The 25,682-nt window shown below is 39.2% G+C and overlaps 1 protein-coding gene and 1 long non-coding RNA gene across 7 annotated transcripts in view; one reads left to right on the top strand and one right to left on the bottom strand.

Moving 5' to 3' along the window:
• LOC147579251 (uncharacterized) overlaps positions 1-25,682 on the bottom strand; it is a 111,732-nt gene that overhangs the window by 7,029 nt on the left and 79,021 nt on the right. The gene's annotated exons all lie outside the window — the stretch shown is intronic.
• Positions 1-25,682, top strand: part of BMAL2 (basic helix-loop-helix ARNT like 2) — a 123,315-nt gene that overhangs the window by 65,889 nt on the left and 31,744 nt on the right. For 5 of the 6 annotated variants that reach the window (XM_086713780.1, XM_086713779.1, XM_086713781.1 and 2 more), the window contains 4 exons: positions 4,297-4,376; positions 7,519-7,611; positions 9,816-9,930; positions 10,727-10,870. In XM_086713780.1, the coding sequence (XP_086569906.1) occupies positions 4,297-4,376; positions 7,519-7,611; positions 9,816-9,930; positions 10,727-10,870 (432 nt within the window). The remainder of the gene's footprint in view (positions 1-4,296; positions 4,377-7,518; positions 7,612-9,815; positions 9,931-10,726; positions 10,871-25,682) is intronic. The other variant, XM_086713782.1, reaches the window with a different exon arrangement.

The following is a 25,682-nucleotide window of genomic DNA, read 5'->3' as shown; positions in this document are numbered from 1 at the left end:
ATTACTGTTAACTACTCCCTTTATGTATGTTCGTGTTTTCCTTGTGTATTTAGGTGCTCCTATGTTGGATGCATAGGTATTTACAATTTTTATATCCTCTTGTTGGAGCATTCCCTTTATTACGTAATGGCCTTCTTAGTTTCTTGTTATTTGTTTTGAAGTCTATTTTGTTGATATAAGTATTGCTACCCCATCTTTTCTTTTGCTTTCATCTGCATGGAATATCTTTTTCCATTCCTTCATTTTCAGTCTGTGTCTTTAGCTCTGAAGTGAGTCTTTTGTAGGCAGCATATAGTTGGGTCTTGTTTTGTTACCCATTGAGTCACTCTATGTTTTTCGATGGGAGCATTAGGTCTATTTACATTTAAAGTAATTACTGATAGGTACATATTGGCATTTTAAAAATTGTTTCAGGTTGTTTTTGTAGTTCATCTCCATTCCTTTCTTCTTCTGGTCCCTTCCCTTGTGATTTGATGACTTTCTTTAGTGTGATGCTTAGATTTATTTGTCTTTATTTTCTGTGTATGTATTATAGGTTTTTGGTTGTAGTGACCATGAGTTTCATATATAACATCCTAGTATAGAGCAGCCTATATTAAGGTGATGGTCAGTTAACTTTGAACACATTCTAAAAGCACTACATTTGTACTCCCCCCTCCACATTTTATATATATGATGTCACAGGTTACATCTTTTTTATTTCGTGTATCCTTTGATTTTTATAGATATAATTTTACTACCTTTGTCTTATAACTGTCATTCTAGTTTTATAAGTGGTGGATCCACTACCTTTGCTACATAGTTGTTTTTACCAGTGAAATATTTTTCTTTCATAGTGTTCTAGTTATAGCCCCTTCTTTTCTGCCTAAGAAGTCCCTTTAACAAAAAATAGTACTTTCAATCACCTTCCTTAGATTTCCACATGTGGTAGAACAGTGGCTTCTCCACTCTAACCAGTTGACTGTGTGCAGATCCGAAGAGCAGGCGGTGGGGAAAAGAACGTATAGCCTTGACCCCTTCAATGCCATGCAGAATGGCACAAGCGTGGGGATACTGCTTGGCAGGCTTCCTTTTGGGAGTGTGACTGGAGGTCTCATTTTCATAACTGTTGTGAAATAAGATTCTCTTTTACCCACAACTGGATCTTGCATAAGTTGTATGCAATATTTCCTTTAAGTCTTTTGGCAGTGAACATTTGCAGGCTCAACTGAGGTCGTTTGATTGCAACCCTAAAATTACCCAACAATTTTCACATTTGTAAGGCCCTGAGGGAGGCGGACCTAAGGGAAAAGCCACAAATCTATCGATTAATTCAACAATCATGCACTGGGCAGCAAGTAGCTTCCTGTCTATGCTGGGAACTTGAAAAGGAAGCAAGATCTCTATGCTCTAGGGGTTCACGGTAAGCAAGAGCAACAGACCCCGGCAGAGATCATTAAAACCTAGTGTGATAAATGCTACAGTAGAAGTATGAGTGACAGGAGCAGCAATAGAAGCTCCGTGGGGATAAGACACTGTCTAAATCCAGAGCAGATTCTGTGGCATGGAGCACAGGTTTTTGCCCTGGGCCCTTCTAAGCTGAAGTGTGGCGATCAAGTACTCCTCGCACATCCTGAGCATACCCTTTAGTCAGTGCTGCCCACAAGTGAGAGGACTTAAGGCCACTGGGTCTGTCTGCATTCCAGGGCATTTACCAGCATATACCCCCAGCTCGCACCACAAAAGCCTAGACACGGAATCATCAGAGGGCTGCAGGTGGATCGTGTTATTTGGGTCCCTGCGTAATTACTTTAAAGACAGAAGGATGGTGAATAATTTTTTGTACTATACTCTCAGCAGTGCTTCTCAAATTAGCTGGGTGGAGGACAAGTGTTATCCACTCCCATCCATTGTGAAATACACTTAATTACTGGAAAAAGGATCGGGGCTGGGATCCATAACAGTGTCAATTCCATAAGGGTCTAAATGCTTGTTCTTAGTTTCTGTACTCACCTGCCACAGTTTGCTGCTGACATTGGTCCGCAGACCACACTTAGAGTAGCCCTTCTTTTCATCATGTGCCTTCAGAGAAACTGTGGGCATTATATGTGTGCAGTCATAACACTGGGGCCCAGTAGGGTACAATGGTACATGCATATAGTCCCAGAAGCAAACCTCCTGGGTTCAAATCTTGGCTCTTCGACTTAAGAGCTGTGTGACTTACTCCCATTATTTAACATTCTAATCCTCAGCTTCTGTATCTGTAACAGGGATGATGCACTTACCCGATAGGGTCGTTGTCAAGAGTAAAGAATAATATATATAAAGGACAAGCACAGTGTTTACTCATGTTGGAGTTGGTAAGAGGAGGAGGGGGAGGAATAGTTACTGTGATTTCGATCATTTTAACCTAATGAACACTGTCATAAAGGTGAGCAACCATGTTTCCTCATTGGTTTTTGCCAGCAGAAATCTGAGAATCCAAATTCATTATCCCTCATTGGCACATGTACAGAATGTCACGGCATGCATTTTATTAACACCTCACCCTAGCTTTAGCTCTGCCCTTGCTCCCCTCATTTTCTCAAGAGCACGTCCTCACTCACTGTCAGGACTCGCCTATTCTGGCCAATTTACCCTGACAGGGTTTCCCCAGCATCCCTCTGCCAACCTTGCTTCAAGCCAGACAAGCATTTATCACTGCTTTGCTCAAATTGATGTATTGCTGTACCCTGGCCTGGAATGCAGTCTGTATCTTTCAGCTCTTTCTCAGCTTCCTCCCACCAGGTTGCTGTGTAGTAATTATAACAAGAAATCGTTTGAGGGAATTCTTGGTGGCCTACCTAGAAGATAGATTCTGAAAAATAGATTTTTTTTTTTTTTTTAAGAGAGAGAGCATGAAATCTGGGGAGAGACAGAGAGAGAGAAAATCTTAATCAGGCTCCATGCTCAGCACAGAGCCCCACATGGGGCTCGATCCCATCACCCCGGGATCATGACCTGACCCAAAATTAAGAGACGGTCATTCAACTGACTGAGCTACCCAGGTACCCCTGACAGGTTTTCGTTTACTTATGCAAGGCTCATAATGGTGCCACCAATCTGAGAAAACGTTATCGAATCATACCATGAGGTGTGATTCCCTCCTCCCCACCCCCCATCACTTAGGTATTTTGTGAGTTTGAGCTGCAAATCATCCAAGGACCACTATGTAGTTAAAATATCTCAAGGTAGAGGGGAGGACCCTCTCAGGGCATTAACCCATCTTTCTCTTGCAAAACCAACTTTTCTTGCGATCCTCAGGAAGAAGGCTTGGGGTTAGGGATGTTGAGAAGTAAAAGGGAGGGAAAGTTGATTGACCTGTGAATCACCCTTGCCTGGAGGTTATCTAGAGATTGGGCACCTAGGCTTGGTGGACTGTCCCCTGCGCCCCCTTGTGGCCACAAAGGGCTTTCTCCTGTCAAGGTGGGTAGATACCTTCAGGGCAAATGTGATTTGGTGCTTCCCTTACTTCTCTCATTCAAACTTTGACCTAGGTTTTGACCTGCTGATTCCTTATTTTGCCAGCTGTTCAGTTACTTTAATACAATATACTCTGTGCTTAGGGCTTGCATTATTTCGTTTATATTTTATACATATTCGTATATTATCAGAAGTCTCCCTATGATTTTTAAAGAGCTATATGGAAAATTTTATGAATCCATAGAAATGGTTTAAAATTCCACAGTTTTCCTCTTTGGGGTAATTCACATGATCAGTTTTAATAAGCTAAGAAATTACAGAAATAAGTAGATCGTTGAATATTGTTGCATGTTGTAGTGTTAGAGATATCACTCTTTTTAAATTTTTTTTTTTTTTCAACGTTTATTTATTTTTGGGACAGAGAGAGACAGAGCATGAATGGGGGAGGGGCAGAGAGAGACACAGAATCGGAAACAGGCTCCAGGCTCTGAGCCATCAGCCCAGAGCCTGACACGGGGCTCGAACTCACGGACCGCGAGATCGTGACCTGGCTGAAGTCGGACACTTAACCGACTGCGCCACCCAGGCGCCCCGATATCACTCTTTTTAAATACAGCTCCTACTGTCTACACATCTAAGTATAAGGGAATAAGTAGTTCTAAGAATTTACAGCATAAAAGCAGGACATTTCAATCTAGTAATAATGAAAGAATGATCACAATAAGGTCTTAGAAAGTGCTAAAAGAGAAAATACCATTTTCAATATTGGCAGGAGCAACAGTGCTAATATTCACTGAGCACTTACTACGTTTCCAACTCTACACTATTTTCCATAACTTTTGGATTTATTTTTAGGTATGACTAATTCTTATGCAGGAGATAATTATAGACCTTCATTTATTCAGGATAATGAGCTCAGACACTTAATCCTTAAGGTAAGTAAAGAGATCTATTTGTCTAAGCTGCGTTTGTCCTTTCTACTTTGCTTGAGTAGGACACAGACTTTCTTCAGTTTGCTTCCAGTTGTAAACACACGGGACTCTCTATTACACCACATTTCCCTTAATACAAAAATAAGTTGCACAAGTAACCGTGCCTTAGCGTGGGATGATGAAAGTAGAGACGGGGTAGGTACTTTCCAATGTACAGAGCAAAGCTTGTCTTTAATGCTAAACTTACACCACCTACTGCACTCACCTCCTATGCCATGGGATCTGGTCCCCCATCACCACCACCTTCAAAGTCATCTACTTCATATCCTATTCCTTCAGGATTCTGTTCTCTGAACATTAGCCAGTTACTATTATGAGCTATCAGTTGATGCTTTGACATTTCTGTTCTCATCATTACACATGCATGGGTTTTCAGATTCACTGGTCTAGAGGTTTATTTGACATGGAAAATATGGCCATGTCATTGGCTTATCCTGCCCCCAGGAGGTGATAAGTGTCTTGATCTTGTGCTATGACTCCTGGCCTTTAAGCCGCAGAATGATTAAACAGAAAGATTCTTTTTTTTTTTTTTTTTTTTTTAATTTTTTTTTTTTCAACGTTTATTTATTTTTGGGACAGAGAGAGACAGAGCATGAACGGGGAGGGGCAGAGAGAGAGGGAGACACAGAATCGGAAACAGGCTCCAGGCTCTGAGCCATCAGCCCAGAGCCCGACGTGGGGCTCGAACTCACGGACCGTGAGATCGTGACCTGGCTGAAGTTGGATGCTTAACCGACTGCGCCACCCAGGCGCCCCAGAAAGATTCTTTATATATATATATATACACTTGTCCCTTTTTCTTCTAATTTTTTTTTAAATATGAAATGTATTGTCAAATTGGTTTCCATACAACACCCAGTGCTCATCCCAACAGGTGCCCTCCTCAATACCCATTACCCACCCTCCCACCCCCCCAGCAACCCTCAGTTTGTTCTCAGTTTTTAAGAGTCTCTTATGTTTTGGCTCCCTCCCTCTCTAACCTTTTTTTTTCTTCTAATTAAAAAAAAAAAAATTTTTTTAATGTTTATTATTGAGAGACAGAGACAGAGTATGAGCAGGGGAGGGGCAGAGAGAGGAGGAGACACAGAATCCAAAGCAAGCTCCAGGCTCTGAGCTGTCAGCACAGAGCCCGATGGAGGGCTCGAACTCACAAACCAGAAGATCATGACCTGAATTGAAGTCGGACGCTCAACCAACTGAGCCACCGAGGTGCCCCTCTTCTAATTTTTTAAAAGCTTATTTATTTTGAGAGACAGTGAGGAAGGGAGAGCAGGTGAGGGGCATAGAAAGGGAGAGAGAGAGAGAATCCCAAACAGGCTCTACATTGTAAATGCAGAGCCTGACGTGGGGCTCAAACTCACAAACCCTGAGAACATGACCTGAGCTGAAACCAAGTCGGACGCTCAACTGACTGAGCCACCCAGCCGCCCCTAAAAGGCCCTTCTTTTATTTGAGCAGCTGTATGTATGTATTTATTGGGGGGGTGGGGTGGGGGAGTGGCGCAGAGGGAAGAAGAAAGAGAATTTTAAGCAGGCTCCACATCCAGTACAGAGCCCAACTCAGGGCTCCATCTCATGACCATGAGTTCATGACCGGAGCTGAAATCAAGAGTCAGACACGTAACTGACTGAGCCACCCAGGCACCCCTGAACAGCTGAATTTAAATATGATATTCCTGATAGAAATATAAAGGATTTTTTTTTGAAGATCAAGATTTTAATATTTATTTTTAATTAATTTATTTTTTTAACGTTTATTTATTTTTGAGACAGAGACAGAGCATGAATGGGGGAGGGTCAGAGAGAGAAGGAGACACAGAATCCGAAACAGGCTCCAGGCTCTGAGCTGTCAGCACAGAGCCCGATGCGGGGCTCAAACTCACAGACCGCGAGATCATGACCTGAGCCGAAGTCGGACACTCAACCGACTGAGCCACCCAGGCGCCCCAATGTTTATTTATTTTTGAGAGAGACAGAGCATGAGCAGGGGAGGGGCAGAGCGAGAGGGGGACACAGAATCCAAAGTAGGCTCCAGGCTCTGAGCTGTCAGCACAGAGCCTGACATGGGGCTTGAACCCACAAACCGCAAGATCATGACCTGAGCTGAAGTCAGACGCTTAACCCACTGAGCCACCCAGGTGCCCCGAAGATGAAGATTTTTAAAGTTAGAAAAATGTATAATATGCTTTGGAAACTTTCTCACCAATCTTTAGGTGTTTCTTTCATTCATAATATATACTGGTTCTGCCCTTATAGAATATGTCTGCCTAAGTCACTTCATGTTTGTTTCCAGTTAGTAGAAATTAATCAAGGAAATGTCCAATGGAGTGCCAGACTCATCCTGTGTCCATACATATCCATTTCCATATAGGTTGCTTCCCAAAGGATGTCCTGGGCAGATTTCAGTGGGAGTAGCTGATGTTAGAATTTTTTAAATTTAGTTTTAAATGAGCGGCACCTTATCATAATTCAAAAAGTATATCTATCGTAGGATGTCTTCTCTTTTCCTTGTCCCTAGTCTACACAGTCCCTTCATCTCAGAACATCCTCGGGAAAGTGTTATGGATGTGTTTTGATATCTTTATAGTTTCTGTATGCGGTATAGAATTTGGTATAGGTGTTTTTTGTATTAGAAAATCTCTCAACCATATATTCCATGGCTAAACTTTCCATGTCAAAAACGAGTTTAGATTGGAGTTCATTCAATTTGATGTTCCTCACAAATCCTTTTACATCTTAAGAAAATTTCCTAATTTTACTAGCTCTATGAACACTCTTAGTTTTTTTTTGTTTTGTTTTGTTAAGTTTGAGAGACACAGAGAGATTGTGAGCGGGGTAGGGGCAAAGAGAGAGGGAGAATCTCAAGCGGGCTCTGTTATGTCATCACAGAGCCTGATGCAGGGCTTAAACTCATGAACTGTGAGATCACGATCTGAACCAATTCAAGAGTCTGATGCTCAACCAACTGAGCCACCCAGCTGCCCCAACCACTCTTAGTGTTATCGCTACAGCAATTTCACAGTCTCTGAATGTGTGTAAGAAAGAAGATATTTAAAAATATTTACTTTTATATTTTTAAATCCTAGACTGCAGAAGGCTTCCTATTTGTGGTTGGCTGTGAAAGAGGAAAAATTCTCTTCGTTTCAAAATCAGTCTCCAAAACACTTAATTATGATCAGGTATCCAAAACTGAGGATATTTTCCGCCTGATGTTTAATTTTTTTGAACAAACACTTATTTCTGGGTTCTCTTCCTGAACCCTGTCTCCCCACTGTGCTGGGGGCTAAGGTTTGCTTGATTAGAAGAACCCCAAGAGAGATGGAAAGATGTATGGAAAGAGTATGGGTGTTTATTACTGACAAGAGTGTTCACTTCTTGACCTCCAGCAAGTTAATCTTCCTGAGCCTGAACTTTCTCTTAAGTAAAAAGGGGAAATGGTGGTTACATGGGTCTCTTAGGATGTAAAGACATAGCTGTCATATTTGAGACTGTCTGAAAAATGTTAGTGGCCCTTCTGTTTCCTCCAAAAGACAGCATTATTATATATTATTAGGTTATATGCATTGCATGTTAGCTTTTGCTCTAATCTCTGGCAGCAAACTCTAAAATACATCTTTTATTTATCTAGCTTTGTAATCTCTTTACCTCCTCATTCCTGAACACCATTTAATTTAAATTAATAAATTAATACTTGCCAGTAATAAAAAAGTTACTCAAAAGCTATAGCACTAACAATAATCCACCAGAGTGAATAAACTAACACCTGTGATCTCCTTTATTCATTTTAAGTTTATTTATTTATTTTGAGAGGGAGAGAGAGAGAGAGAGAGAGAATCCCAAGAAGGCTCCTTGCTGTCAGTGCAGAGCCTGACGTGGGGCTTGATCTCATGCACCGTGAGATCATGCTGTGGTCTCCTTTAAAATAGAAATCAAATTGACCACGGGTTTAATCTTAAATAACTCCCATTAATTTCACCTATTTTCTCCCCAAACATGAAAATTTGGAGAGATACAAGATTCATAGATAAAAAGAAGAGGTGCTGCGAACTTACTTATGGAAGGAGTAAGAACCCAATGAATCATACAGCTGGTTTTAGCTGCCTAAGGGACACAAAAGCAGGGCAAGACGTGGTTATTTTCCAACAGAAGATAGAGAACACCATGCACACACACATGTGAAGATAACAATTCAGGATAGCACATAAGTTCCAAATTAGTGACATGGAATCCAGTCCCCCTGGGCACTGACTACTCAGGAGGACTTTGAAATCCCCACCATCATACGGGGTCTGGTCCTCAGCTTTTTAGACTCATAAACCAGGTTTTCTTTGAGGCAAAGAGTTATGGGTATAAACTTCTATTAACCAATGACACAGTAGATTGATTTATAAAATGCTAGTTTTAAAAATATGAGATATCTAACTGCCACCAGGCTAATTGTATCAGCTGGTCCATTTGTTCTGCCTTCTATAATATCTACCTAGATAATAAAGGATTTCACAAGAAGGGTAATCACTGTGGGTCAGGGAAGGCTTCACATACAAAGTAGAATGTCTGCTTAGGCTTTAAGATGAGCAGACAAGGGAAGGAAGACATTTCAAGTTGAGGAGGGAGTCTGGGGAGTAAAAGGCAATTGACTAGAGTGGCTAGGGAATTTTGAGTTTGTAGAGAAAGGAGTAATGAATTCTAGATGATGAGACCATACAAGTAAAAGCATAGAGTAGGAATGCTCTACATATTGGGAGAAGGGGAATGGGAAATGGAAGGTGTTCCAGGTTTGATTTTTTTTTTAACGTTTATTTATCAGAGAGAGGGGGAGAGAGCAAGAATCCCAAGTAGACTGCACACTGTCAGTGCAGAGCCCAAGGAGGGGCTGGATCTCATGAACTGCCGGATCATGACCTGAACTGAAACAAAGCGTCGGACACTTAACTGACTGAGCCACCCAGGCACCCCAAATTCTGTTTTTTAATAGTATAGTGATTTTTTTTTAAATCTGAGTCACACCATAAAATTACAGATTCTCTGTGACTTCCATATTATATTATAATGACAATCTCTTTACTTTTACCACGTAAAAAAAGTTTAAATCATAATAAGATTTAGAAGTAACAAGTGAATTGGGGGATGTTCACAAGAGTCCACTGAACATTAGTAATTACGTGTCTGTGATTTGTGTGTTTCCAGATACGGTTTTGTGTGCATGTGTTTCTATCTACAAGTATCACCCTGCTTTTAACACTAAGTTAATGTCACACAGTGCAGTAGATGTATTTTTGAGCTTAAGAAAAAGCCACTTTAACAGTTTTTACCGTACATTTATATGAAGAAATGTAGAAAAACTGTGGTACTAATTTTAAACAAACATCTACCTTATAAATAGGCTAGCTTGACTGGACAAAGCTTATTTGACTTCTTACATCCAAAAGATGTTGCCAAAGTAAAGGAGCAACTTTCTTCTGATATTTCACCAAGGGAGAAGCTGATCGATGCCAAAAGTAAGTGCTCATCTCAGTATGCCTGTGATTTTATGTAAATATGATACTTACTTAAAAGCACAACTATATAATATTTTGAAAATTAGGCAATTATGGTTTTATAAAGAGGAGATTTAGTAAACTTTACAATCATTAACCTCAGAGCTCAAAAAAACAGTATAACTAGAGAATTCCTTCATATTCGTATGAAGATGCTTTGGGGAATATGTGATTATTTCATATTCACTATTTTTCATATGCTAATACAATCTTTATAAGAAAGTATCATTTGGGATTAAAAAAATTGCAGGAGTTTCCATTATTCAGCTACATGCTGATAAACAATTCTCTTTCTTATATGGGTTAGGTTTACTCAGTTTGAAAGACCTTGGTAACTGTACTTTGGAAGTGTAAATATTGTTTATCTTCTCTGAAAAGACCTCCCTGAAAATGTTTAGTGCCAAACAATTATTTATACTGTACTGATGCTTTATGCCATTGATTACTACTATAGTTAAGGGGTTTTTTTCATTAAAATTTTTTAAAATTTCATTTCTTTTAGATTTCTTTTATTTTTACACCCAGGGCAAAAAAAGGAAGATAAATTACAAGTGTTTAGAAGGTATAAAAATATGATTCCTTGACAAATGCTCTTTTTGGTATATTTCACTTTGTGGTTTACTGTACAATGATGCCATTGCTTTAACCATTTTTCTTTTTCAATTTTCAACACATTTGAAATGTGTCCCTTGACATTTCTTATCTATATGAAAAATTTCTTTTCCACCTGTTCTCCTGCCCCCTCCTGCTATGAAAGCTGATTTGCAAGTTCATAGTAATTTCCACAGTGGAAGGAGTCACGTGTATTCTGGCTTGAGACGATCCTTTTTTTGTCGGATAAGGCGTTGTAAAATCTCTGTCAAAGAAGAGCATGAATGCTTATCCACCTCAAAGAAAAAAGGTATCATCATCTTAAGATGTCAAATGATTTAAGGCATGCGTATAAAATTAGCGTCCTAAAAACTTTCTATACAGAAATAATAAAGTGTATGGGCAAGGCAAATAATTGAGGCCAAAAGCATCAAAGGAAATAAGATTGTTTTTTAACCAGAATTACTAAGACTGGCTCATCATATCTTTCAAATTTATCAGGTAATTACATATTTTATGTATTGCCCAAGTTTTTAATGGTGCTGTTGGAATCAAATGGGAAGAAATTGAAATAAAACTTTTGTTATGAAATACCATTGTTACTTTTAAAATATAAAAGGTAAGTCCTTAAAGAAAAACTGTAATAGTACAAGAGCCCGATTTGATTAATTGGTGAAAGTTTCTTAAGATGTTTCAATTCTTTTAGTTCTTTGGTAAATATTTCTAGTTCTGTTTTCTTCTGATTCTTTTATAGGTTTGTCCTATTTACATTTTGAACTGAGTTAACACTCATCTATTTTACTTAACCGAGAAACTCCAGGGACTACAAAATGTCTCACACTTTTTTGCCTAAGAATATATTAACCTATTATGTATAGGATTTCCTATGCAAATTTTAATGTGAGATTTGCTTTCATATCCTTTAAAAGGATATTTATATAGGGGCGCCTGGGTAGCTTAGTTGGTTAAGTGTCAGACTCTTGATTTGGGCTCAGGTCATGATCTCACAATTCGTAAGTTCAAGCCCCACATCTGGCCCCTCACTGACATTGTGGAGCCTGCTTGGGATTCCCTTTCTCTCCCTCTGCCCTTCCCCAACTTGTGCTCCTGCTCTCTAGCTCTCTCTCTCAGAATATATAATATTTCAGAGATATTTATAAAAATCTCAGGATAGTTCTATAGAGCTGGAAGATTCTATTTATTTACAAGTTTTGGTAAGTCTTTTTTGGTGACCACCCAAAATGATAATCACTAAATACTTATTAAGTATATTTCTGTGCCAGATCAGATACTGTGCTAAGTGTTTTAATTCCCACGAAAACACTATTCTTACCCCTGATTTAGAATCAAAGAAGAGAGACTTGAAGAGATTCAATAACTTGCAGAAAGGGAACTAGGCAAAACTCACACTCAAACCTAAATCCCCTACTAGTCTGTTACACTCTAAAGAAACATAAGTGGAATGAATCAGCAGTCATAAGAGAGGAACTGTTTTAATCCATCAATTGCTGCCCTCTTGCCCTTGGCTCTGAGTGCAAGAGTTGCCCCCTGGGGGTGAAGTCACAACTGACCTGGTAATGAAGAGGCTGTGGAATCCAGCTGACTGTGATCAAATTTTGCTTTATCACTTGCTAGCTCTGTAGTAGTGAACAAGTTTCTTAATTTTTTTTTTCAATGTTTATTTATTTTTGGGACAGAGAGAGACAGAGCATGAATGGGGGAGGGGCAGAGAGAGAGGGAGACACAGAATCGGAACAGGCTCCAGGCTCTGAGCCATCAGCCCAGAGCCCGACGCGGGGCTTGAACTCACAGACCGCGAGATCGTGACCTGGCTGAAGTCGGACGCTTAACTGACTGCGCCACCCAGGCGCCCCTGAACAAGTTTCTTAATCCCTCTGAGCCAAGTTTCCTTATCTATAAAATGAGATTATTCACAGGATTGTATGTTTTGTGGAGTAGGTAAGTGCATTGATTCTGGAACCAAACTGTTGAGGTTTAAATCCTAACTTGTGATTAACTTTGTGACTTAAGATAAATTACTAAATCCTTCTGGGTCTTACTCTTTTCAACTATAAAAGGAAAATTATAGAACTTCCTAGGGTAGTTATTAGGATGAAATGAGTTAATACATGTGATGTGCTTACCATGGTTCTTAGCATAGTAACACTAGATAAATGTTAGGAGCTGTTATGAGTATTACTAGAAGTAATGCATGTAAACTCTTAGGACCGTGCAAGCAGATGGTGTTGTCATTACCTCAGGGTGCCTGTTTTCTCTGCCTTCCTTCCGAAGTCAGCCAACTCATCTTATAGTTGACATTGCCATATAATGTAGAACTAGTCTCCAAGGACAAGAATATTCCTTCTGCATGGATGGTCCAAGGAGTCATGCTCCATGTAGACCCTGGACTGTAGTACATTTTACCCTTAGGATTTAACTGGAAGTAAACCAATATCATATTGGGTAGATCCAACCATAAGTGAATCCCTTAATCTATACAGCAATCCATGTGAGAGAAAAACATGGCAGCCAATGCAACTGCTTTAACATGACCGAGATCTCGGTGGTGTTTTACACAAGGTGTAAGTTGAGTAAAGTCTAAAATTATCAGGTTTTGTAAGTGTTTTAAAGATTAATGGTTCTGGTCCAAGATGGCGATATAGGGAGACCCTGAACTCACCTCCTCCACAGACACACCAAATCTATGCTTATTTATAGAGCACTTCCTCCTAAAGAAGATCTGAGGGCTGACTGAACAGCTTCTGCACAATACAAGACCACATACAGAATGGCACAGTTACGAAGGGAAACCCTAGCCGACACTGTGAACTGTAGTGGGGAGGAATAGTACTGAGGGACTCTGAGGAGATTTTTCTGCCCTGGGACACACAAAAAAGCCACACTTTAAAAGTGCAACTAGAATATACAGGAACGAGCCCTACAACCCTGTCAAATGTCAGGGAGCTACTGGAACTCTCTCCAAGTCAGAGAGGCTAATGAACATTATGGTTCACATTCCTCCTCCAACTTGATAGTATGGATGAGAGCAGAGTCTGGGTAACCTAGCTGGCCTTCTGCCTCATTGAGCCCCAGACCCCTAGTCTACACCAGCCGGGTTGTCCCACTAAGGCAGCTCCACAACAGTGCAGAACAGGACACCCATGGTAACCTCACTACAGCTCCAGCTGCTTTGCCAAGGTGACACAAGTACAAAGCACACTGGAATACTCCAGGCCCACATCACTTCAGTTCCAAACAGTTTGCTAGGGCATCCTGGCGCTCTGGGAACACCTGGTCCATACCCATCACATCATTTGCTCTGCTAGAGCAACTTGTATGCTGAACCCTCGCATACTGTGGCTTGCACCCACTTCAGCTTCAGCTATCCTGCCTGAGCATCCTCTGTGCAGAGAGCCCTGAGATCACCCCAGCCCATGTCTACACTTCAGTTTCAGCTATCCTGCCAGGATTCCCTCTGTGCAGAGAGCTCCAGGACCCACTAGCTGGTATACACTTCTCTTTCAGTTGTGCTACCAGAATACCTTCTTTGTGGAGAATCCAGGGACCTCCCTAGCCTATGTCCACTTGAGCTGTCCCACTGGGGCACTTTCTGTGCAGATGGTCCTAAGTCCACCTCAATTCATGCCCAGTTTAGCTCTGGCATCCCACCAGGGCAGGCCCAGCATGGAGTGCCCTAGGACCCCCACTGACACCAGCTACAGTTCCAACCAGCCAAAGTCGCCAGATACAGAGTCCACACAGGGAATGACCATACACAAGACCACTCCTTCAAGTTTAGGAAAAATAGCTGTTCTACCTAATTCATAGAAACAAACACAGAAAGTCAGGCAAAATAGGGAGATAGAGGAATGTGCTCCAAATGAAAGAACCTCAGAAAAAGAACTAAATGAAATGGAGTTAAGTAATAGGCCTGTTAAAGGGTTTAGAGTGACGATCATAAAGATGTTCACCAGATTGGAGAAAAGAGTGGAAGAGCTCAGTGAGAACTTCAACAAAGACAGAAAATATAAAAGAAAACTATCAGAGGTGAAGAATACAATTTCTGAAATGAAAAATACACTAGAGGGAATCAACAGATTAATAGATGCAGAAAAACGGATCAGCAGTCTGGAAGATAGGGTAATGGAATGCACCCAAGCTGAAGAGCAAGAAGAAAAAAAGAACTTTAAAAAGAGAGGATAGGTAAGGGATCTCTTCAACAACATCGAGCAAACAAACATTCACATTATAGGAGTCCCAGGAGGAGAAGAGGGAGGAAGGGAGGGAGAGAAAGAGAAAAGAAAAGAAAAGAAAGAAAGAAGCAGAACACTTATTTGAAGAAATCTCTATTTCAGGGAAGGAAACAGCTGTCCAGATTCAAGAGGCACAAGAGTCCCAAAGAAGATGAACCCAAGGAGGTCTGCACCAGACACATCATAACTAAAATGTTAACAATTAAAGATAGAGAATTTTAAAAGTAGTGAGAGAGAGGGGTACCTGGGTGGCTCAGTCGGTTGAGCATCCGACTTTGGCTCAGGTCATGATCTTGCAGTCTGTGAGTTCAAGCCCCACGTCAGGCTCTGTGCTGACAGCTCAGAGCCTGGAGCCTGCTTCGGATTCTGTGTGTCCCTCACTCTATTACCCTCCCCTGCTCATGCTCTGTCTCTCTCTCTGTCAAAAATAAATAAACATTAAAAAATTAAAATAAAATAAAAGTAGTGAGAGAGAAGTAATGTGCCACACAAGGGAAACCCCATAAGGCTATTGACTGATTATGGAGTTGAAATTTTGCAGGCCAGAAGGGAGTGGCATGATATATTCAAAGTGCTGAAAAGAAAAAAAAAAATCTACAACCAGGAATACTCTACCTAGCAAGGTTATCATTAGGAATTGAAAGAGAAATAGAGTTCCCAGACAAATAAAAGTTAAAGGACATCATCACCACTAAACTAGCATTACAAGAAAAGTTAAAGGGACTTCTTGAAGTGGAAAAGAAAAGGCCATACTTAGAAGAAAATTATGAATATCAAGATATAAAATATGACAACATATAAATAAAATGGGGAAAGGAGTAAAAATAAATATTTTAGAATATGTTCAAACTTAAGTGACCATCAACTTAATATGGGCTGCTATATACTTAGGATATTATATATGAACCCCATGGTAACCACAAACCAAACAACTGTAATAGGTACATATAACAGAAAGAAAGCCAAGCGGGGCGCCTGGGTGGCGCAGTCGGTTAAGCGTCTGACTTCAGCCAGGTCACGATCTCGCGGTCCGTGAGTTCGAGCCCCGTGTCGGGCTCTGGGCTGATGGCTCAGAGCCTGGAGCCTGTTTCTGATTCTGTGTCTCCCTCTCTCTCTGCCCCTCCCCCGTTCATGCTCTGTCTCTCTCTGTCCCAAAAATAAATAAACGTTGAAAGAAAGCCAAACAAAACACTAAAAGTCATCAATCATAAGGGAAGAGAGCAAGAGAAGAACAGAGAAGAACTACAAAAACTACCAGAAAACAATAAACAAAATGGCAATAAGTACATACCTATCAGTAATTACTTTTTTTTTTTTTTTGAACGTTTATTTATTTTTGGGACAGAGAGAGACAGAGCATCTGTCATCTGCCGGGGGAGGGGCAGAGAGAGAGGGAGACACAGAATCGGAAACAGGCTCCAGGTTCCAAGCCATCAGCCCAGAGCCCGACGCGGGGCTCGAACTCGTGGACCGCGAGATCATGACCTGGCTGAAGTCGGACGCTTAACCGACTGCGCCACCCAGGCGCCCCAATAATTACTTTAAATGTTAATGGTCTGAATGTTCCAATCAAGGACATAGAGTGATTCCATGGATTAAAACAACAACACCCTTCTATATGCTGCCTACAAAAGGCTCACTTCAGACCTAAAGACCAATACAGACTTCAAGTGAAGGGATGAAAAAAGATATTCTATGCAAATAGAAGCAAAACAAAAACAAACAAAAAAACCTTGGGTTAGCAGTACTTGTATCAAACAAAATAGACTTTAACATGGAGACCGTAACAAGTGACAAAAGGGGCAATACATAATGATAAAGGGATTAATCCGAGAGGATAGAACAATTGTAAGTATTCATGCATCCAACATAGGAATACCTAAATACATAAAGCAAATATTAACAGATATAGAGGGAGAAATGGACAATAAAATAATAGTATACAATATAATATATACACAGTAATACAAAAATATTAGAGGACTTTAACACCCCCCTTACATCAATGGATAGATTATCCATGTAGAAATCAGTAAGGAAACAGTGTCTTTGACACGTTAGACTAGATGAACTTAACAGATACATACAGAACATTTCATCCAAAAACAGAATACACATTCTTTTCAAGTACACATGGGGCATTCTCCAAGATAAATCACATGTAGACCACAAAGCAAGTCTCCACAAATTTAAGAGAATAGAAATTATACACACATCTTTTCCAACCACAACAATATGACACTAGAAATCAATCACAACAAAAAACTCTTAAAAACAAACACATGAAGACTAAACAATATGCCACTTAACAGTCAATGGGTCAACAAAGAAATCAGAGAGGAAATTTAAAAAAATACATGGAGACAAATAAAAATGTAAACACAATGGTCCAAAATTTTGGAGTGAAAGTACTTCTGAGGTAAGTTCAAAGCAATACAAGCCTTCCTCAAAAAAAAAAAAAACTCAAATAGTCTAACCTTACACCTAAAACAATGAGAAAAAGAATAAAGCCCAAGGTGAGTAGAAGGAAATATGAAGAGCAGTACAGAAATAAGTGAAAGAAAATCCAGAAAAGATCAAAGAAACCAAGAGCTACTTCTTTGAAAAGATAAAATTGATAAGCTGTTAGTCAAACTCCTCAAAAAGAGGTCCCAAAACAGAAATGAGAAGTGTCAACCAGGCAATTAGAGAAGAAATTTAAAAATATATGGAAACAAATGAAAATGAAAATAAAACAATCCAAAAGCTTTGGGGTGCAGCAAAGGCAGTCCTGAGAGGAAAATACATTGCAATCCAGGCCTATCTCAAGAAACAAGAAAAATCCCAAATACAAAATCTAACAGCACACCTAAAGGAAATAGAAGCAGAAGAGTAAAGATACCCCAAACCCAGCAGAAGAAGAGAAATAATAAAGATCAGAGCAGAAATAAACAATATAGAATCTAAAAGAACAGTAGAGCAGATCAATGAAACCAAGAGTTGGTTTTTTGAAAATATAAACAAAATTGATAAACCTCTAGCCAGGCTTCTCAAAAAGGAAAGGGAGATGACCCAAATTGATAAAATCATGAATGAAAATGGAATTATTATAACCAATCCCTCAGAAATACAAGCAATTATCAGGGAATACTATGAAAAATTATATGCCAACAAAATGGACAACCTGGAAGCAATGGACAAATTCCTAAACACCCACACATTTCCAAAACACAAACAGGAAGAAATAGAAAGCTTGAACAGATCCATAATGAGCGAAGAAATTCAATCAGTTATCAAAAATCTCCCAACAAATAAGAGTCCAGGACCAGATGGCTTCCCAGAGGAATTCTACGATTTAAAGCAGAGATAATACCCATCCTTCTCAAACTAGTCTAAAACATAGAAAGGGAAGGAAAACTTCCAGACTCATTCTATGAAGCCAGGATTACTTTGATTCCTAAACCAGACAGAGACCCAGCAAAAAAGAACTATAGGCCAATATCCCTGATGAATATGAATGCAAAAATTCTCAATAAGATACTAGCAAATCGAATTCAACAGCATATAAAAAGAATTATTCACCATGATCAAGTGGGATTCATTCCTGGGCTGCAGGGCTGGTTCAACATTCGCAAATCAATCTGTGCGATACATCACATTAATAAAAGAAAAGATAAGAACCATATGATCCTGTCAATCGATGCAGAAACAGCATTTGACAAAATTCAGCACCCTTTCTTAATAAAAACCCTCGAGAAAGTGGGGATAGAAGGAACATACTTAAACATCATAAAAGCCATTTCTGAAAAGCCCACAGCTAATATCATCCTCAATGGGGAAAAACTGAGAGCTTTCTCCCTGAGATCAGGAACACGACAGGGATGCCCACTCTCACCGCTGTTGTTTAACATAGTGTTGGAAGTTCTAGCATCAGCAATCAGACAGCAAAAGGAAATCAAAGGCATCAAAATTGGCAAAGATGAAGTCAAGCTTTCACTTTTTGCAGATGACATGATATTATACATGGAAAATCCGACAGACTCCACCAGAAGTCCTCTAGAACTGATACATGAATTTAGCAAAGTTGCAGGATACAAAATCAATGTACAGAAATCAGTTGCATTCTTATACACTAATAATGAAGCAACAGAAAGACAAAGAAACTGATCCCATTCACAATTGCACCAAGAAGCATAAATTACCTAGAAATATACCTAACCAAAAGATGTAAAAGATCTGTATGCTGAAAACTATAGAAAGCTTATGAAGGAAATTGAAGAAGATATAAAGAAATGGAAAAACATTCCATGTTCATGGGTTGGAAGAATAAATATTGTTAAAATGTCAATACTACCCAAAGCTATCTACGCATTCAATGCAATCCAAAAATTTGTATGGAACCACAAAAGACCCTGAATAGCCAAAGTAATTTTGAAGAAGAAGGCCAAAGCAGGAGGTATCACAATCCCAGAGTTTAGCCCCTACTACAAAGCTGTAATCATCAAGACAGCATGGTATTGGCGCAAAAAGACACATAGACCAATGGAATAGAATAGAAACCCCAGAAGTAGACCCACAAAAGTATGGCCAACTAATCTTTGACAAAGCAGGAAAGAATATCCAATGGAAAAAAGACAGTCTCTTTAACAAATGGTGCTGGGAGAACTAGACAGCAACATGCAGAAGGATGAAACTAGACCACTTTCTTACACCACTCACAAAAACAAACTCAAAATGGATAAAGGACCTGAATGTGAGACAGGAAACCATCAAAACCCTAGAGGAGAAAGCAGGGAAAAACCTCTCTGACATCAGCCGCAGCAGTTTCTTACTTGACACATCCCCAAAGGCAAGGCAATTAAAAGCAAAAATGAACTATTGGGACTTCACAAAGATAAAAAGCTTCTGTACAGCAAAGGAAACAATCAACAAAACTAAAAGGCAACCAACCGAATGGGAAAAGATATTTGCAAATGACGTATCGGACAAAGGGCTAGTATACAAAACCTATAAAGAGCTCACCAAACTCCACACCCATAAAACATAATCCAGTGAAGAAATGGGCAGAAAACATGAATAGACACTTCTCTAAAGAAGACATCCAGATGGCCAACAGGCACATGAAAAGATGCTCAACGTCTCTCCTCGTCAGGGAAATACAAATCAAAACCACACTCAGATATCACCTCACGCCTGTCAGAGTGGCCAAAATGAACAAATCAGGAGACTATAGATGCTGGAGAGGATGTGGAGAAACGGGAACCCTCCTGCACTGTTGGTGGGAATGCAAACTGGTGCAGCCGCTCTGGAAAACAGTGTGGAGGTTCCTCAAAAAATTAAAAACAGATCTACCCTATGACCCAGCAATAGCACTGCTAGGAATTTACCCAAGGGATACAGGAGTGCTGATGCATAGGGGCACTTGTACCCCAATGTTGATAGCAGCACTCTCAACAATAGCCAAATTATGGAAAGAGCCTAAATGTCCACCAACTGATGAATGGATAAAGAAATTGTGGTTTATATACACAGTGGAATACTACGTGACAATGAGAAAGAATGAAATATGGCCTTTTGTAGCAACGTGGATGGAACTGGAGAGTGTTATGCTATGTGAAATAAGTCATACAGAGAAAGACAGATACCATATGTTTTCACTCTTATGTGGATCCTGAGAAACTTGGCAGAAGTCCATGGGGGAGGGGAAGAAACAAAAAAAGAGGTTGGAGAGGGAGAGAGCCAAAGCATAGGAGACTCTTGAAAACTGAGAATAAACTGAGGGTTGATGGGGGTGGAAGGGAGGGTGGCTGGGTGATGGGTATTGAGGAGGGCACCTTTTGGGATGAGCACTGGGTGTTGTAAGGAAACCAGTTTGACAAATTTCATATTAAAAAAAAAACCTGCCATATTTTATTTCCTGGGCAGACATCAAGTTTTTATAAAAAGAATAAAATGCTGAGTATGCATTCCAGCCATTAAAAAAAAAAAAAAAGGAAATGAGAAGTAATTGCTAACAGCACAGAAATACAAAAGATTATTTTATTTGTATGTATGAAGAATTATATGCCAACAAATTGGATAACCTACAAGAAATGGATAAATTCCTAGAAACACACAATCTTCCAAAACTGAATCAGGAAGAAATAGAAAATCTGAACAGAACAGTTACTAGTAATGAAATGGAATTGGTAATTTAAAAACTCCCAACAAATAAAAGTCCAGGATGGATTAACAGGTGAATTCTATGTAACACTTAAAGAAGAACGATTATTGGCACTGTGCTGACAGCTCAAAGCCTGGAGCCTGCTTCAGATTCTGTGTGTGTGTGTCTCTCTCTCTGTCCCTTCCCCACTTGTGCTCTTTCAAAAATAAATGTAAAAAAAAAAAAGAAAGAAAGATTACCTATTCCCCTCAAACTATTCCAAAAAAATAGAAGAGAAAGGAATGCCTGCAAGTTTATTTGATAAAGCCAGCATTACTCTCATACCAAAACAAGACAAAGACTCTACAAAAAAAGGAAAATTACAGGCCAATATCTCTGATCAACATAGATGCAAAAGTCCTCAGGAAAATATTAGCCATCCAGATTCAACAATACATTAAAAGGATCAGTCAGCATGATCAAGTGGGATTTATTCCAGGGATGCAGAGTTGACTCAATATTTGCAAATCAATGAACTTGATACATCACATTAATCAAGATAAAAATCATGATCATCTCAATCGATAGAGAAAAAGCATTTGACAAAATTCAACACCCATTCATGGGAAAAACTCTCATCAAAATGAGTTTTAAGGGTACATATCTCAATAAAGACCATCTATGGCAAACCCAGAGCTGATATCATACTCAATCATGAAAAACAGAGCTTTTCCTCTAAGAGCAGGAACAAGGATGTTCTACTTTTGCCACGTTTATTCAATATAGTACTGAGAGTTTTGACTACAGCTATCAGATAAGAAATAAAAGGTATCTGAATTGGTCAGGAAGAAGTAAAATGGTCACCTTTGCAGATGACATGATACTATACTTAGAAAACTCTAAAGACACTCAAAAAAACTACTAGAACTGATAAATGAATTCAGTAAAGTTGCAGGATATGAAATTTGTATACAGAAATTTGTTGTGTTTCTATACCCTAATAAGTAGCAGAGAAGAATTAAGCAAACAATTCCATTTATAATTGCATGCAAAACACTAAAATACCTAGGAATAAACTTAACCAAGAAGAAAAACCTATTCTTTGAAAACTACAAAATATTGGGGAAAGAAATTGAAGATGACACAAACAAGTGGAAAAACATACCATGCTCATGGATTTGAAGAATTAATATTGTTAAAATGTCTATACTACACAAAGCAATCTACAGATTTAGTGCAATCGCTATGAAAATACCAACAGCATTTTCACAGAACTAGAATAATTCTAAAATTTATATGGAACCATAAAAGACCACAATAGCCAAAGCTATCTTGAGGGAAAAAAAAAGCTGGAGATATTACAATCCCAAATTTCAAGATATACTACAAAGCTATAGTTATACAAACAGTATGGTTCTGGCACAAAAATAGATGTAGATCACTGGAACAGTACACAGAGCCCAGAAATAAACCCACCACTTATATGGTCAATGAATCTACAACAAAAATAATAATACACTATGGGGAAAAGACAATCTATTGAATTTATGGTGCTGAGAAATCTGGACAGCTACATGTAAAAGAACAAACCTGGACCACTTTCTTACACCATATACAAAAATAAAATCGATTAAAGACCTAAATGTGAGACCTGAAACCATAAAAATCCTAGAGGAAAACATAGGCAGTAATGCTTTGGGCATTGGCCTTAGCAACATTTGTCTGGCCAGATATGTTTCCTCAGGCAAGGGAAACAAAGACAAAAATGAACTATTGGGACTACAGCAAAATAAGTTTGAGAGAAATCATCAACAGAATGAAAAGGCAGCCTACTGAATGAGAGAAGGTACTTGCAAATGATATATCCAATAAGGAATTCATATTAAATCATACAAATAACTTATACAACTCAACATCAAAGAAATAATCAATTTAAAATGGACAAATGAATAGACATTTTCCCAAAGCCATACAGATGGCCAATAGGTATATTCAAAGATGCTCAACAGGGGCACCTGGGTAGCTCAGTCGGTTAAGTGTCCAACTTCAGCTCAGGTCATGATCTCACAGTTGGCGGATTCAAGCTCCACGTCAGGTTCTGTGCTGACAGCTCGGAGCCTGGAGCCTGTTTTGGACTCTGTGTCTCCCTCTCTCTCTCTGCCCCTCCCCCGTTCATGCTCTGTCTCCCCCCAAAATAAACATTTAGAAAGAGATGCTCAACATTTCTAATCATCAGGGAAATCCAAATCAAAAACACAATGAGATATCACCTTATACCTGTCAGAATGGCTGCAGTCAAAAAGACAACTGTTGGTGAGGATGTGAGAGAAAGGAACACTTGTGTACTTTTGGTGGGAATGTAAATTACTTGGAAAACACTATGGAGGTTTCTCAAAAAAGTAAGAATAGAAATACCGTGATCCAGTAATTCTACTTCTGAATATTTAACACCCCCCTCCCAGGAAATGAAGACGCCAATTTGAAAAAAAGATATGACCCCTATGTTTATTGCAGCATTATTTACAATAGCCAAGATATGGAAGCAAGCTAAGTGTCCATCAATAGATGAAGGGATAAAGAAGAAATAGTGTACACACACACATACACACAATATGGAATATTAATTCAGCCATAAAGGATGAGATCTTGAGATTGCAACAATATGCATGGATATAGAGGGTTTTATGCTAAGTAAAATAAGTCAGATTAAAGGCAAATACCATAGGAATTCACTTATATGTGGAATCAAAAACCAGAACAGACCCATAAATACAAAGAACAAGCTGATAGTTGCCAGAGGAGAGATGGATGTTGGGGAGGAATGGACAAAGAGAAGTGAAGTGGGAGAAACAGGCTTCCAGCTAAGTAATGAGTAAGTCATGGGGATACAAGGTACAGCATGGGGAATACAGTCAATAATATTGTTATAGTGCTGTATGCTAATTGCACTTGAGGAGAGCATAACATATAGACTTGTCAAATCCCTATGTTGTACACCTAAAACTAATGTAACATTATGTGTCAACTATATTTCAATTAAAAAAAAAAGATTTTCAGAAAAATTTGTCTTCTGGGAATAGAAGAATTTCCAAATGGTCTAATTTAGTACTTGTATTTTAGTCATGTCTTTGCATTGGTGCATGGCTAGTGCCCAATTTAACCATACTTTTACTTCTGTAACACTTGATTTCACCCTCAGTGCTTCTAAACTTTGCAGCCTCACAGGTTTGATTCTCAACTTTTCTATTCTTTCTGATAACCACTGTTTTAGACTCCTCTCTCAAGTAAGAGATTATCTAGGAGCAGAAGAGGAGGAGAGAGCAAGGAAAGTAGAGGAAAACAGATGCCCTGGGCAGCAGTGTCCAAGATTGGTGCTGAAATTTTGTTGGTGGAGATTCTTCCTCACTTGCATTTTCTCATAGCTTCTGTCATAATCTTAGTTAAAAAAAAAACAAAAAACCCTGCAAATTTGCTATGCTTAAGTAAAAGTGGTAGAGAGGCTTCTGGGTAGCTCATTCAGTTGAACATCCAACTCTTGATTTCAGCTCAGGCCATGATCCCAGTGTTGTGGGATCGAGCCACATATCAGGCTCTGTGCTGAGCATGGAGCCTGCTTAAGATTCTCTCTGTCTCTGTCTCTGTCTCTCTCCCCTCCCCACATTCCTCACCCCCACTGATGTTCACTCTAAAAAAAAAAAAAAAAAAGTAGAAGTGTGATACCATTGCCAAACATAGTAGTATCTAATTAAATAGATTTTAGTCAATAATTACTGAGTACCTACTATGTGCCAGGCACCATACCAAATGCAAAGGATACACTAAAAACAGACAAGTCATTGCTCTAGTGAACATTGTATTATAGACACAGGAGGCAGCCAGTCAACATGCAAATTAACGAATATTTTAGGTAGGGGAAAGTACAATGAGATCAATAATATGGAATAATGAGGACAGGGACTAGAAAGAGGTAGTTACTTCAGAATACTCAGAGAATGTCTCCTTAGGTGACATTTGATATCTGAGACCTGGATAATGAGAAGGAGCCAGCTATGCAAAAATCTCTGGGAAGAAATTCCTAACAGAAAGGAGACACTTGGCATTTGGGGGCACTTGGCAAAGAACAGTGTGACTACGCCCTAGATGCAGGAGATAGTGATAGGAAGGGAGGCAGTTGAAGCCAACTTTGGAGACCCATATGGGCTAGGGACCAGGTGTGCTGGTCATTGTTCAACAACCAGCTCTCTGCACACAGTTCTGATATGAATGTTGGTTGACATACTTTCCTTTACAGTAATAAGGTAAAAGTGAAATCATAAAGAAATGTCAGGACATCACTCATTTTTTAAATTATTAGTGACTTTGCTGAAATGATAGTTTTTTAATATTAGAGGATTATTTACTCAATTTTTGTGCTATTTACTACATAACAACTAAAGGCACAACATGCTTTAACGTTTAATCTTCATTATTAATTTCTCCACCATTTTCATAGGTCTAGACAATCAGGGGAAAACAACTAAAGCCCTGATCTGTAGCTGTGCCAATATCTGTGGTGTAAGTAGTCACTCTTTTACCCACATGAGGCCACTGAATGTGGGACCGGGAAGGGATGCAAAGTAACATGCCATTATATGGTATTGTGTTAAAAAAAGAATTGTTTTTCAAGAAATACTTACTAAGTACACAGTATGGGCCAAACACTATTCCATTTGCTGGGGCCAAAGTAATGAACAAAACAAAAACTTTTT

This window comes from Puma concolor, chromosome B4 (genome assembly GCF_028749965.1).
Source record: "Puma concolor isolate L17-30 chromosome B4, mPumCon1.1.hap2, whole genome shotgun sequence".
NCBI classification, from domain to species: domain Eukaryota; kingdom Metazoa; phylum Chordata; class Mammalia; order Carnivora; family Felidae; genus Puma; species Puma concolor.
The sequence above is the reverse complement of the archived record's forward strand: the minus strand, read 5'-3'. Positions and strand labels throughout refer to the sequence as shown.